This window comes from Rousettus aegyptiacus, unplaced genomic scaffold (genome assembly GCF_014176215.1).
Source record: "Rousettus aegyptiacus isolate mRouAeg1 unplaced genomic scaffold, mRouAeg1.p scaffold_m13_p_12, whole genome shotgun sequence".
NCBI lineage: Eukaryota > Metazoa > Chordata > Mammalia > Chiroptera > Pteropodidae > Rousettus > Rousettus aegyptiacus.
Genome location: NW_023416287.1, coordinates 85,278,817 through 85,294,320, shown reverse-complemented (window position 1 = coordinate 85,294,320; position 15,504 = coordinate 85,278,817). Strand labels below are relative to the sequence as shown.

Sequence of the window (15,504 nt, the reverse complement as noted above, 5' to 3'; positions counted from 1 at the left end):
TTGCACCAAATGGAGGATACACCTGGAAGCAAGATCTAACCAAACTGAGAAAAATGCTTCTTGGAGTGAGTTTGTAGCTGCTTGTATGCATTTGGAATTAAGGAGGGAACGTATGGGAGATTACAAGAAGGTGGGAGAAAGCAAGGCTCTGATTGGAATACAGGATAGTTAGCAAGATGCTGTGCTGTCTGGAGGGTGGTTTCAGTTGAAGGGTCTGAAAAGAGGTATTTCAAAGGTGTGTTAACGTAGATATATAGAAAGGATGGGCAGGGCTTGCTTAAGACAAAAATAAGCCTTTTACTAAGGAAGTTGTATGCCTGGAACGTGACTACCCACCATGACCTGCCCATTTAGGAATTTATGATCAGATCACCCTGTGAGATTACTTGCTGTAGAACCCCTTTTTCTGTCCACAGAATAAACAGTGTACCTGCTCTCTATAATCAGCTATTGTTTCCAATTATATTATTATAAATAGCAAAGGTCAAGATTTGAATTTAAAGTTTTTTAGCCGTATCTATACCTAATGTGGAATTTATCTTCAAATTGTAAAGTGTAGCTGAACTAATACTTATGTAAATTGGTTAAAAACATAAAATTAGATCTCTGTCTCACACCACATACAAATAAATTCTCAATAATGACGGATGAAATGTAAAAATGTTAAGCTGTTAGAATTTAGTTCTAATTTAAAACTATTATATAACATAAGATCAAGGGAATTTTTCACATACAATCGAAAGAACTCGATCCAGAAGGCGAAGTTTGATGAACTCTTTTGTATTAAAGTTATAAAACTTCTACTTAATGAAAGGCAACATAAACAAATTTATATATAAATTTGTATATCTAGATAAGTATAGCTACACACATATAATTATAACATACAAGTCGAAGAGAAAAGGCCAGCAACCCTAACCCAGTTTGATCAAAGGATATGAACATATAATTGAAAGGATATGAAGCACAGCTGGCTAACAACATGAAAAAATGTGCATCCTCACTAGTCATTACACAAATACTCAGTGAACTCAACCTGTTTGGATTGTGGTAAGGTAAGTAGACAATACCAGACAACTGCAGGGCCTTAGAGATAAGAGGAACTCTCATACATTGCTGACAGGCATGTCGGTTATTACGAGCACTTTGCCACTATCTTGTGAAACTGGAAATACCATTTATTCCTGTGTTTTCACTTAATAGAGATGGCTTTCAAGCTTAGTTGTACATTAAATAGTTTGAAATACAGTTTTACTATAACCTGCTATATTCATGCGTGCACATACATGCATGTTCACACATTGGGAAAAGTTAAAATACTCTTTCAAAACAATCGTTTACCTTACTACATCTGAACTACTTTATAGTGATGTATTCTTCTATTCTATTCTATTCATTTTTAAAAAGAAAGAAGGCTAATTGCAGTCCACCAGATTAATTTTGCGATGGGTCACCATTCTACTCTTTGTCATTCTGAAAGCCTCCCAATTTTACCATAAGAGATACACTTAATTGCAGCATTCTTTGTAGTAATGACAATTGAGGACAATATCTACAGCAAGATAATGTTCAAATAAATTGTAGTCTAGTTATATAATACAATATATGTCTAAGTGTTTGAGATAATTCATAGAGTTTTTTTGATAGGCTCATAAAAGGGAATAATGGCTTTTTGTATCTATACTGGTAAAAATAAATTTATAAGTAGGATGGAGAAAGGAAGAGTGGAAATCTTTGTTGATGGTTATAATGTTAAACAAATCCTATAGAATGGTAGATGGCTTTTAATCCCACAATGGGCTGAGTTTAAAATATATACTGTCTTTGCAGGGGAATTACAAACAGTTTATGTAGCTACTTCCTGCTCTTGGTAAGTGAGGCACAACTCCTCACTCCTTACGTGTTGGCTGCACATAATGACCTCCTTCCAGAGCGTATATTATAAAAGGGGCCGAAAACCATTAACTTTATAGTGGAGAAACCCGACAAACACTACCTTAGTCAGGTGGTCAAGTGTAATACCAAGTTTAATGATGAAAATGGCACTTTATACATTTAGTTTTCCTTCCTCAAATCTATGAGCCCATTCTAATCATGTGAAAAACATTAGACAAATTACAATGGAGAGCATCCTACAATGTATTTGACAAGTACTCCTCAAAACTCACAAATCATTAAAATAAGCAAAATCTGAAAAATTGTCACAGCCAGGAGAAGCCTAAGGAGACATGACGAGTAACCGTATGGTGGTATTCTGGAACAGATGAAGGACATTAGCTATTAAGAAAAAAAATTGAATTCTTCTCAAGTGTATAACTGAGCATGAATCATCTAAATAATTGCAACTTCTAGCCATGAGGAAATTTGAAAATTGGTTTTTATGTGGCATTTTGTAAAGTTACATTAGTTTTCAATTAAAAATGACATAAATCAAGATGGAAAATATATATACTCCAAAATAATTGAGGCAAATGAACTAATAGTACTTTCATGGCCTAATAATTTACCTGATAATTTTGTGTGCATTTCTCTACTACTTTCTCACAGTTTTGACTGGCAGGATTCACTCTTTGCATGACAGGTTTCTATTTTTTATTAACTATTATGAGTAGTTCTGAAAACAGTCTCTAGATGGCATCACAGAAAATGGCAGAGTAATGTGCTTAAACATCAGGTCTTCTGAAACCAGAAGCTAGCTGTCAAAGAGTGACAGAATCAACTTTTTCAATATTCTAGAATCTGATATAACATTGAGAGTAACCAGCAGACAGCCTAATGAAGAAAAGGACAGCTGAATTTTGGTAAGACAGCATTGTGGCATCTTCTCCCACTGGATTACCATCCTCATTCACTGGTGTGGCAGTGGCAGCAGGTGCGGTGACTGTGGCCTGCATTCCTGCTGTGGCTTACTCGTGTTTACAGTGGACCTTGTTCTTATAATACTGTGGTCCTGAGTGACCAAGGCAGGGCTGACTTATTTTATATCCCCTCTCCCGCTCAATACACACACACCACCCCCAGTGCATGAAATGCATGCTCAGAAAAGACCTGAGAGGTCCCTAGGCTTGTATTCCCAGTGAATTTTTGGTTTCGGTTCAAGCAGAAGGGGGCCACACATAGCAAAACAGATGACTGAAATCATCAAGAATTAACAAATTAAACCCTGGTGAAGTGGGAGAATCTGATTTACAAGGTTACCACACTATAATATTAAAAATGCAAGTTTTCACCAAAAAATTACAAGGTATACAGAAAATCGGGAGAGTATACATAGGAAAAGTAAATTGACACACCATCCCTGAGGAAGTCCAGACTTTGGACTTACCGCACAAAAACTTTAATCAATGACAAGGGGCAAAGAACTGGAAGAAGTCAGGAAAGTGATGTCCTTCCCTGCATGAACAATGAGAGAACCAGTACATAGTTAGAAATTATAAAAAAGCAGCGAAAGAGACATACTGGAGCCGAAGAGTACAACAGTTCAAATGAGAAATTCCTAGAGTTCAGCAGCATATTTGAACAGGCAGAAGAAAGAACATGGAGAAAGGGAGAGCTGAAATGATCTCACCTGGGGAGCAGAAGGAACAAGGAACGAAGGGCAGAGCCTGAGAGAAGTGTGGAGCACCATCTTTAAATAAGCTTTTCAGTATGGTCAGTGTGAACATTAAACCACTTAAAGCCTATAAGTTTAGCTAATAACCTTTATTGACAAGAACAAAGGTTACATGAAATCAGAGCTAGCCATAAAATTTGTGGCGGTTGTAACTATGACTGTAATCAGCGTTATCTTTTGAGTACAGACTTTGGCGCCAAATGATTTCTGCTTTTTTTGAAATATTTGGAGATTCATGGAAGAATAGTATCAAGAGTTATACTCATGCACTTCACCTCTAGTAAACATCTTACGTAACCACAGTATAATTATCAAAACAAGGATATTAACATTTGTTCAAAACTATCAACTAAGATCTTAGGTGAAACTCACCAGTTTTTCCACAATTAACTGTTTTCCAATCCAGAACCCGCCTGGGTTTCCTTGTCGCATTTAGTTATGTCTCTTCAGAACTCCATGTATAATAAAAGAAACAGTTCAATATATAAAATTGTGAGCCTCTATCAAAATGTAGGTAGGATAAAAACTAAAAGAAACTATTAATAGATTTTTCTTTCAGTGGTAAAATTATAGGTGATTTTTCCATCTTTTCCAAACTTAATCACAGTGGTTTTATTTTTATATTCAGAATACCATTATTAAGATGGTGCTTGCTGTCTAATTGAAATTAGAAGAAGCAGTATTCTGATAGTCTTACCTTAGATTGCAGAATATTTTCTTATGTAAAAATTTTCTTTTTATGATGTGGTTGACTTTGATAAGGTTTTTTTCCCCTAATGTTTCAGGTTTTTGCAGGGTATTTTGCCACCCTTTCTTTCCATGATGTAATTCTTCAGGCCAAGAAGAATAAGATGCATCTATAATTAAAATCACTTCATCTTTGTTTTTTTTTAACCAAGGGTCCCTATCTGTAGCTAAGGCTGTTAGTTACATTACAAGAAAGACAAGTTAGAGTACTTTGTTGTTTTCAGTCTGCAGAGATTTCACCAACAAAAGCAAATTATAGACTGGCGTGCAATGCACTCCCGTGGAAAGTTTGATCTTGACAGTTAATGGCATATACTGACTTACAGTATTTATTTACAATATTATTTAAATGTTTCACATTGCTTAGTTTTCCATCTGTAAGTATTTGTAAACTCATCATATCTATGTTTCCTCGTGTTCTCTATAGTACTCCTACACACAGGCACGTAATATGTGCACAGAACATTTTTAATGAATGAATGTAAACTGCTTTTTTGTATTGGTTCAGGGACCTAAAATAAAGTGTTCCCTTAATGAGTATAATTTTTCTGAAGCACAGATGAAACTTAACCACTTTTTCTTACCTATCATTTAGCTAACTGGAAAAAATGCATGCTGTCTGATTAACTTAGTGATAGTCAAGAGAATCTAGAATTTTCCTGAGCTGTTAAACAAAAGTCGAACAAATTCACACACATTTAGATGATGTTAAAATTCTGAGAATATCAGTAGTTGTCTGTGCACATCCAAGAGCACCACAAGTTGTATTTCTGTTTTATATAGGATTTGATTTGATGGAACCCTAACTCATTTTAGGACTCGTTTAGTTCTTTCTTTGTTTTTTGATCCAGTGTTAGTTTTTATGAGTTTTGTATACATTTAATTGTGTTATGAATGGTTTATTGGAGCTAATTGCTTATTATACTTGAATATTTTCTTTTTGTTTGAGTGTACCTATGCATTTTATTTCAGTATCATCTCACTAAATGATATTGTTACCATCATAAATGAAGTTGTGAGTTATGTAAAATTTTAAAATACGTGTTCAGTCTACATGTAGTCATCAAGATATGTGAAAATGTGTAATTGCATTAAAGTTTACCCAAATTTGATTTTGTTCCCTCTTTCAGCATTTCTTGAAGAATTCGTTTCACTGGATATGCTGCTGCTCTTTATTGTGGGACTGCTCGTGCATTTTGTGTTCTTCGCCTCCATCTTTGACATCTATTTTACATCTCCTTTGGTTCATGGGATGACACCTCAGTCTACGCCCTTGCCACCTCCAGCAAGAAGATTGATGCTCATTGTTGCTGATGGCCTGCGAGCAGATGCACTTTATGAATTAGATGAAAATGGAGATTCTAGAGCGCCATTTATTAGGTACGCATGTCACCTGGAACAAAGACACATCTGGAAAATGTTGCCCTGATACTCTCTATCTCATCACGTTGGGCACAGAAGTGATGGTGAGAAAAGGAATAGGGGACATACACATCTGCCTTTGTCTTATGGGCAGCAAGTTTATTTCCTCCTAGGAATTATTTCACTTGTCGTGGAAGTTGATATCAGGTGAATTGAAATGTGTCCCTTTAGCTGCTTGTCCTAACTTGTCTTAATTTTTCAAACCTGGCTTGCAACTCACTATATTGTCTTTTTCTTATAAAATAAGCTTGTTTAATATTTAAAATAATGACAAGCATAAATGTTAATGGATTGCCAATTACAATGTGTGTAACTAGAAAATATAACTTCAACTCAAAATACACCTATAAAATATAGGAAGCCCTTCCAAATCTATATCACTGTTCCATTGTAATTTTAGATTCTCTTAAGTGACTTTGAAATGAAATATTTTTTTAAGGGGCTTACGTAAACAATTGTTTTCGTTTTTGTTTCTGTTCGGATTAGTACCAAGCCCCTCAGAAGCCCTATGCCTTTACCCCGTTTTATTTGTCTTTATAGTACTCCCCATGGCAGGATGCATGCAGGCTGGGACTGTGTTTTTTATGTCCCTTTATCTCCAGTTGCTAGAACATAGCAGGCTATTTATAAATATTCATGGATAGCTTAGAGGAGTGAACGAACTTGAATTCTATGTTGCATTTCCAGAAATAAATTACAGTGGCTCAAAGGCATAACATGCTAAAGGGTAAAAATAAATAAATGAGCAACTCAGGGCAGGAGGAAAATATGAGTAGGAAAATGTTCATTACATAAAAATGTGTAACATAAATTCTTACAAATTATTTTGAAAATTGGGTGATGTATTTTGGGTATCAAAGAAAGAAATATCACTCGCTGCAAAATGAATAAGAAAAATATATTGATTGTTAAGGAAAAAATGAACTTTTCTGGTAGCACTTGCTTCTCCTTTGGGTGTCGGTAGTGGGCCAAGGGCTCACGCAGTGGATGTGCCTTGTGTTGTGTGCCGGCGTGTGTTTACAGTTTTAAAATATGATCTAAACTGATCAAAATGTTTTTAAACAAAGTTGAAAAAACAAAGTTTTTATCCAAACTTCTTTATATCTCCCTTTCTAAGTTCAGTTTTCATTATATAACCGAAAAGCGAAAAAATATTTCCCCCTTAATACGTGGTTTTCAAGCCTTTTGTTATGTATGTATTTTACCAAAATTGGTTTTATTATGAGATTAGTCAATACTAAAAGTATCTAAGCCAGTACTTATGCTTTTCTACAGGACATTTTGAGAGTCAGAAGTCTATCTTGAAAAGCGTTACCAATGCAGTGTTTTATAACGCATTGCCCTGCGGGCCTTTCTCCTGTAGTGGTGGTATTGGTGGTTTTGCCTCCCCCAATTTTGCAAATCACTGTGATAAAACTTAAAGAATGTTAATACATTTTAGCAAAAGAAACCATTTTGCCTATTTTAATCTCATATTTAGGGATATAATTTAACTCCTAATTAGTAGTGCAGCCATTTCCCCTCCCTTTAATTTTTTTATATTGAGAATTGTTCAAGTACAAGAAAGTTTAAAAGATTATAAAATGAATGTTAACCTTGATCTAACAGCTGTTAATTTTTTTTCATATTTGCATTTTCTCAGCACACACACACACATACACACCCAGAGGCTTAAACTTTTAATTTTTTTTTCTGAATAATTTGAAAGCAAGATACCATGACACTTCTTCCCTAAACACTTCTGCATGTGCCTCTCACAAACACTTTCTCCTGCATGACCACGCTGCCCTCATCACACCTAGTACAATTTAACACTGATAGGATAACGCTGTGTATATCAGTTACTTATGTAACGACCCACTTCAGTATTTTGTGGCTTAAATAACACCGGTGTATTTTGTCTCATGATTCTGTGCAGTGGTTGGGTGGCTCTTGTTCATCCACTGGGGCTCACATGCTGCTGATTCCACTAGTGGGAGAGCGAGGCCTGGGCTCAGCTGGGATTAGAAAAGTTTCTTTCTGTCTTATATTTTGACTCACTTGGTTTTGACTCCTGCAATAATCTTATTTTTCTAAAGCCGTAACAGAGCATTTAGTCATAATCTGTATTAACCGTTCATCCATAACATCTTCTAGGAATATCATAATGCATGAAGGCAGCTGGGGAGTATCTCATACACGAGTGCCAACTGAATCTCGGCCAGGTCACGTAGCCCTGATAGCGGGGTTTTATGAAGATGTCAGTGCAGTTGCCAAAGGTATTGTCTGTTTAGACCATTTTTATTACATGAAAATTTTATTATGTAAATATCGCTGCTTTAACACTGAATCATGACACAGATAAAGCATGTTTTGAGATACTTTTGAATAGCATTTTAGCAGGCCTTACATTAAACATGTTACTGGTATTGATTCAAGAATTAAACTTTAGTCTTATATCATCCTGTGCTATTGAAAGAATATGATTGAATAGATCTATGATTTTCCTAGATGTTAACTCTCAAAAGTCCAAAAATAATTCTGTATTTCAGCAAGAAGTAAATTATCTATTGTAAGTCTTGTTAAAAAATTTATGGCATAATACGTGTAACATAAAATCTATTATTAGTTTTGCATTTGTCCTACATTTCATCCTCATTGTTATTATTTGAAGAATACTTCTTTAGGGGCTATACTAATACTTCACCATTTATATATTACTATTGTTATTACTTGCTTTTTTTTCTGAATTACCTGAAGGATGGAAGGAAAATCCTGTAGAGTTTGATTCTCTTATTAATGAAAGCAAGTACACATGGAGCTGGGGAAGCCCAGATATTTTGTCTATGTTTGCCAAAGGTAAGAGTCACTGATTATATTTCTTCAGATGATAGGTAATAAATTAATATGCTAAATTGTATATATGACTCACTATATTTTATTGATTTCGTGATACGTGTTTTAACATTTAACGTTACAATGGATAGAAATGTCAGTTTGATTTTTCTTTCTTAGTTGTACTTGAAATACTGGCACATCATACAGTTGTTAGTGTCTTGGATTCAATGAAATGATATATGACTCTGCCATTCAACAGCTTTATAATTTTGGGCAAGTAACTTCTCTGAGCTTCAGGGTTTTTGTTTTTTTTTTTTGATAACATAATTTTTCATCTCATAAATTTGTTTTGGATTAAATTAGATAATTCATGTGAAACATTTAGCAAAATGCTTATCCCATAATTCCTCATGATGATGATGTTGATGTGTGGTTCATTTTACTTTGATAAATTATTAAGAAGTTGGAAGGTAGTCACATGAAGATTTAAATGGTAAAATTTATATTTATAATTCCTATAATTATATATTCAGGATCATGCCATTTGGATTTGTTGTGTTTGTTTCTGTGCATGAATCTGCAAGCATTAGAACATCTCGATTTGAAAATTCATTTATATTACTTAATAAAGTCACTTGGATTTTATTTCATGTCATTAAATGCCTTTTAGAGGGAGTGGAATGATTGGTCATTTCTCTTAATGAAAAGGTTTTGTAACATACATCACCATGGGTATAATTATAAAAATTGGATTTATTGAAGATTATTATGTATTAAAAGCAAAATATATTCAGAATTTTATGTATGATATTTATAGGACATTATCATGTGGGGCAGGCCAAAACGCCACGAACTGCTTGCCATTTTGGGAAGCAGCTTAACTTCTGTTAGGACTAGTGGTGGTGAGGATGGATTAAGTTGCTATGGTTTACTAAACTTCCTACTTCTGGCTGCAGTTGATAGGACAGGACCAATGCCCGAATCAGTAACAGTCCAGTAAGAGTGTTTCATTTCTTACAGTAACCAACAATATCACTCAGATTTTTACTTAGGATGTAAGAAGTAGAATGGCCGAGCAGTGGAATAGTGTCAGTAGAGATAACCTGATATTGTGAGAAATTGTCATTACTGTGTTTTATCTCTCCTTATGGTCCTTATGAATCTATCTAACACAAAAATTCACTAACTTGATTAGATTCTTAATAAAGTCCTGCGAATGTATAAGAATATATTTGTTTACCCCATCAAACTATTTGACAATAAGAAATATTTATTCCCTTATATTGAGAAATATACACATATTCTTTAAATAAGAGAAGTGAAATAGTTCAACCTTCTTGCTTTAGGAAGTTTGTAAACTAAATGACTTCATCTATTTTGGATTATAACATCCTAACACAAAAAGGTTTTTCGAAAAGTTAAACCCATATAGGGAGATGAACTTTGGTGTTTATTTTTGTGTATTAGTGTTGTCACTTTGACAAGATAATTAACTTATATGTAATGTGTATGTAAAAATGGAATATGTTATTGTGAGAACAAAAAGCAACAGCATGTGTTAAAGTACAACACATGGTCCGTGGTACATAAAATAAATGTTTATTTCTCCCATCTTTCTTTTCCCCATCACGACATAAAATGCTACATGAAAAATTCTGGCTATAAAAATATTTAAATGACCAGTTTAGGTTTGGGACAGTTTGAAAGATTATTAAAAATTTTCCTCCCAAATTTTCTTTTCATCAGCTGCTGGAAAACATGTTTATACATATAGTTATGATGCTAACGATGAGGATTTTGGTGCCCAGGATGTAACAAAACTGGATACATGGGTTTTCGATAATATTAAGGTATGTGTTATTGAGCGATTAATATATAGCACACATATTTCTACCTAAAGTACTAGAAGCTGATTTGTTAGTGAATGCATCTTAGTTGTTTTCTACTTGTGTGAATGTAAAAGTTCCATATTGTAGCACACTATTTTTAAAAGACTAGATTCTAGGAAATTATCCATTCTACAGTAACTAATTAATAGAAGCTCAAAAATAATTTTTAAAAAGATAACCTTTTAAAATTATATGTTTCTGACAGTAAAATGAGCCCCAGAGTGGAATTCAGTTGACCCGTGTTTTAGTCCTAGTCAGCTGAATCATCCTTCGGTGAAGCTCTGTCTGTCACTGACCACAGAGCCAGTCTTAGGGTAGTGGCACCGTGTGAGGCGTGTGAAAGCCTTTTGAAAAATGCTGAGTCCTTCGCTAATTATCACTTCTTAATCTACTTATGTTAGCCTCTGCTTAAAGGCTTTTGGCTTCTAATTTCATATATATAACTAACCATTATGAATTATATATATAACTGAAAATTATGGGTTGTGGATAGGAAGAAATAACTGGTGGCTAGCTTGATTTTATACCCTTTTTTCCCTATATTTCAACATTGCTAGTGTTGGTGATGTGATGATAGTGAATGAAAAAAAGATTTGCCCATGACTTCATAAAATGTGATATATATATATATATATATATATATATATATATATATATATAAAGTAATAACAAAAATAGAAAATCATCAATAGTGGTAAATAGTATGAAAGAAAATATAGGGACTAAGAATATGAAAAATCTGATCTAGACTGGACAGTTAGGGAAAGGCTTTCCTGAAAATTTTGTGATGAACACTGAGGAAATATGGGAGACAAAGGAAAAGGACGGATCTGGAATACACATAGAGAAGAGTATTTAGGCCAACAGCATTCTGTAAGTCTTGGGCCCTGAAGGAAGAGTGAGCATACTGGATGTGAGGAACTGAAAGGGCGAGTCGGGGGCGTGGGTTGGCAGGAACACTGACTGGGAGCAAGGTTTGAGATAAGGGGAGAGAGGGCGTCAGGGTCCTCCCTGGACTTCGTGCCCTGGCCAGAGACTCATGCTTAATTCAAGTCAAACGATGAACAAATCCATGTAAATTTCTACTCACTTTTTAAAAAATTATGGTAAAATACGCATAACATAAAATTTGCCATCCTAACAATTTTTAAGGGTACAGGTTCAGTGGTATTAAGTATATTCACTTAGTCGTGCAGCCAATCTCTCCAGAACTTGTCTGGCAAACTGAAACTACCCATTAAACAATGACTCATTTCCCCCCTCTCCCAGCCCCTATGCATTCGATCACTCTAGTTACCTCATTTAAATGAAATTATCTCATGTAGCATAATATTCTTAAAGTTAATCTGTGTTGAATCTATTTGCTTTTTAAAACTCAGTTCATGCATTTTCTCCTCTATAAGGTTTGCCATGACTTCCTTGGCTTCGCCCCACTTCTGGTTCAACTCACATAACCCTCTTCTACATTCTCCTAAGGCCACTAGTACTCTTTTATTTTTGCCTCTTGTCAAAATAGTTCTTCAATCTGCTGTATTTTATTTAGTGTTATCAGATCATCATGAAATCAAGATATCTTTTCTATAATTTTTTTTTTTTTTTTTTTTTTGGCCACAGAAAATAACTCCTTATTTGAACATAGATGTCTCAGCTGACAACAAGGGCGTCGTGTTGGTAGCACTGACGACAAATTTAAACAAAATAAGATAGTTTTATAGTTATGTGTAAATTTAAGTAAATGTTTTCATCAGAGCTAATTTTTAAATAAAACAAATGTACTAAATTTTTAACTGTTTGTTACATATAGGAATTCTTTCATGCTGCCAGAAAAAACCAATCTTTGTTTTCTCAACTAAATGAAGAGAAAATAGTTTTTTTCTTACATTTATTAGGAATAGATACAAATGGACATGCTCACCGACCATCATCAAGGTAATTTTAATGCTGTTTAATTTCTTGTTTTTGAGGGAAACTACCGTTATGTTTGAACTTTTAAAGTATTATGTTTCCTTTGTGATTATCACAGTAGTACTCATATTTTAAATAACTAATGTAGAGTAATTCTTAACTATATAGGAAACAGAATGGCATAGTAGCTACAATCACATGTGCTTTGGCCAGACTGCACATTAATATAAGTAAATTATATCCTATATTTTTCATTTATCGAGGTAGAGGGGGAAAAAATTACATATTTTAGAAATTCAGTGAATCTTGAAATGAAAAGCATTTTTATAGTGTTAATATTTATATCACAAAACACGTAATTAGCAATTCCTACATGTTCCATTTAATCATTATTGTATCTAGCAAATAATTAACTGAAGTTTTGTATACTATATTTCAGTTGAACCTTTATATAGAATAGCAAATATTTTTCTCATTTTTGCAGACATTAGGAAAGAGGAGGAATCCATGTTCTGCTTTTATTCTTTATTTCAAATTTGGTTTAGATTAGTCTAACTATAGAGTCTATTGGTTACCTGCCCATAATGAATATCTCATGCTTCTCTTCTTTAACATGATACCATGTTTTAACTGACTGAGTCCATATCAAACCAGCCTTGTCAACCAGCTTTGCCATCCTAGCCATTTTTAATTGTTCAGATATGGAAAGTGTAAATATAATTTGTTCAAAACTTATCATATTACATTATAATGTTTTATATCACAAATACTCTTAATTGATAAAAACATTTGATACATGAAACAGTGATACTTATCTATTAGTATGGCAAGAACAACATAGTTTGCATTATGAGAGAGATGATCTTGAAAGGCATCATTATTGCATTTGAGACTTAAAAAGCATTCATTAAAATGTATTTGCTAATCAGTACCCTCCTTTAAAATCATTTCTGAAAACTCTTTCAGACCCTTTTGCTTCTTTAAACAGAGAAAACATTTTTAACAGTCTAAAGAGGTCATATTTTAAAAATGTTAAAGATGAAATCCAGAAGGAGTTATTAACTTTGAATGTTATGAATTCATGTTGAATAAATTTTGTTTTTCCAAATTAATATAATTTAATTCTTCTGTTTATTTTTCAATAGGGAATATAAGGAAAATGTTAAACTAGTCGACGAGGGAATCAAAGAACTAGCGTCCCTTTTAAAAGAATTTTATGGAAATGATGAGAAAACAGCATTTATCTTGACCTCTGACCATGGAATGACAGACTGGGGTTAGTCTCTCTTTAAGGGATATGTTTATCAAGATATCAAGATGTTTAAAGTAGTGGTAAATGTAGCTTGCAGATATAATGTTGAAAGAATTTCATGTATTAGTGTACGCAAGGTGATAATTATATACTTACAATGTTAGTGTAAAAAATAAAAAAGACTGATCTTATATAAAGAATCTTTTAACTGTGAAAAAATATATTCTCATTTAAAATGAGAAATTAGATAAAAGTGGGAAGGAGAAAACAAAAAGTACCTATTGTTTCTACCTGGGGTTAGTGGTACGCAATGACACAGAGGGTGAGGTTAAGGTAGTATCCCCGAGGGACCTCAGACTGCTGAATGTCTGCCCTGGTGAGCCTGTACTCCCTGCGCGGCGACCCCCAAGGCAAACACGGTGTATACACAGAGAACAAAACAAGGCGAAGGTGAGGTCTGGGTCCCCAGATCACAACATGGAATTCTGGTGAGCTGATTCCACTTCATAAAGGACGATTGGGCTGTGCCAGCCAGAGTGTCCTGGAAGAAAAAGATGTAGAGACTTTGCTGTCCTCTCCAGAACAGACCTGGCCTTGACCGCTTGCCCGTAATTTGGGTGGTTACTCCCCAAAGGAGCTTTTCCCGTTCTTTCTGCCTTTGGAACTTACACCAATGGCATCTTCTCCGATTGTTATTTTTTATTATTATTATTCTTTTAACCAGAGTCACTGAACAGACATTCTAGAGATAGATAAATTCTTAAAAAACTTTTAAAAAATAAATATTTAGGTATAAGTTATTTCTCATATACTTGTCTTATTATTCTCAGTGTCTTCTTTGTAGGTTTCCATGGGACTGGTCATCCTTCAGAGACTTATACTCCGTTCGTCACTTGGGGAGCTGGAATCAAGTATCCCCAAAAAGTATCAGCTCAGCAATTTGATGATGCACTTTTAAAAGGTATAAACATTTATCTTTATTGTTTTTGTAAATAATAACATTTAAAAATTAAACCAAAATTCAAAAAAATCAAGTTATAGTTTTCATTTTGGTACTGTGTCATTACTATTTCTATGTATTACTTTTGTATAGTTTATGTTATTTGGTTTATAATATTCAGCTTAAAATATGAAGTCTGTTATTTGCATTATGAAAGTTCAAGTATAAACTGTACTATTGCTTTTTTTTCATATTCTTTATTATTACTGGGATTTAAATTAAATCCTGTGTCAAATCTTACCAGCAATAATTATCGATCAAATAAATCATACAGGTGTAACATTTGACATTTCACAACTGGACAGGTTTTACCTGTCTCTAGTGCTTTTGAAGGCTCTCTGTGTTGCCCAAGACTCTCTTGGTTCTAAATCTGTTAGGAAAAAGAATTCCTTTTTCCTGGAACTCTGCTTCTTTTATAAGGTAAGGTTTTTTTCAGAGTTCCAAAGTTTTTACTAATTGGACAAAAAACATTCCTCTCAAATGTCTTACAGTCTGGATTAGTTGCATCAGACTCATTGAAAGCACTTGTTTAAAATAATATATGTATTTTTTAAAATACAGATTTCCAGACCTTGTCACTACATATTTTGATTTATGAGGCTAGGTGAGGCCTAGAAATTTTCCTTTTAAAACCTTCTCCAGGCATTTGGACTTAAGTCATGTTCAGGCATTTTTACCAGAGAAGACTGTTTTTGGTTTGTATAATAAAATTTTCCTAGATGTTTTCTTTCTTTTATTGAATTTATTTTTTGATTGAGATACAATTCTTATACCATAAAATTCTCATTTTAAAATTATACAATTCAGTGTTTTTAGTATATTCACAAGGTTGTGCAATTGTCTCTACTATCTAATTACA

At 33.8% G+C, this 15,504-nt stretch overlaps 1 protein-coding gene across 6 annotated transcripts in view; it reads left to right on the top strand.

The window, feature by feature from the left end:
* The window catches only part of PIGN (phosphatidylinositol glycan anchor biosynthesis class N), a 95,166-nt gene that overhangs the window by 4,355 nt on the left and 75,307 nt on the right, over positions 1–15,504 (top strand). For 5 of the 6 annotated variants that reach the window (XM_036229083.1, XM_036229078.1, XM_036229080.1 and 2 more), the window contains 7 exons: positions 5,491–5,740; positions 7,919–8,040; positions 8,522–8,620; positions 10,346–10,449; positions 12,293–12,417; positions 13,539–13,669; positions 14,490–14,606. In XM_036229083.1, coding sequence (XP_036084976.1) covers positions 5,520–5,740; positions 7,919–8,040; positions 8,522–8,620; positions 10,346–10,449; positions 12,293–12,417; positions 13,539–13,669; positions 14,490–14,606 — 919 coding nt within the window. In that variant the 5' untranslated portion in view covers positions 5,491–5,519. Of the gene's footprint in view, positions 1–2,781; positions 2,802–5,490; positions 5,741–7,918; positions 8,041–8,521; positions 8,621–10,345; positions 10,450–12,292; positions 12,418–13,538; positions 13,670–14,489; positions 14,607–15,504 lie in introns of those variants that run through there. The other variant, XM_036229082.1, reaches the window with a different exon arrangement.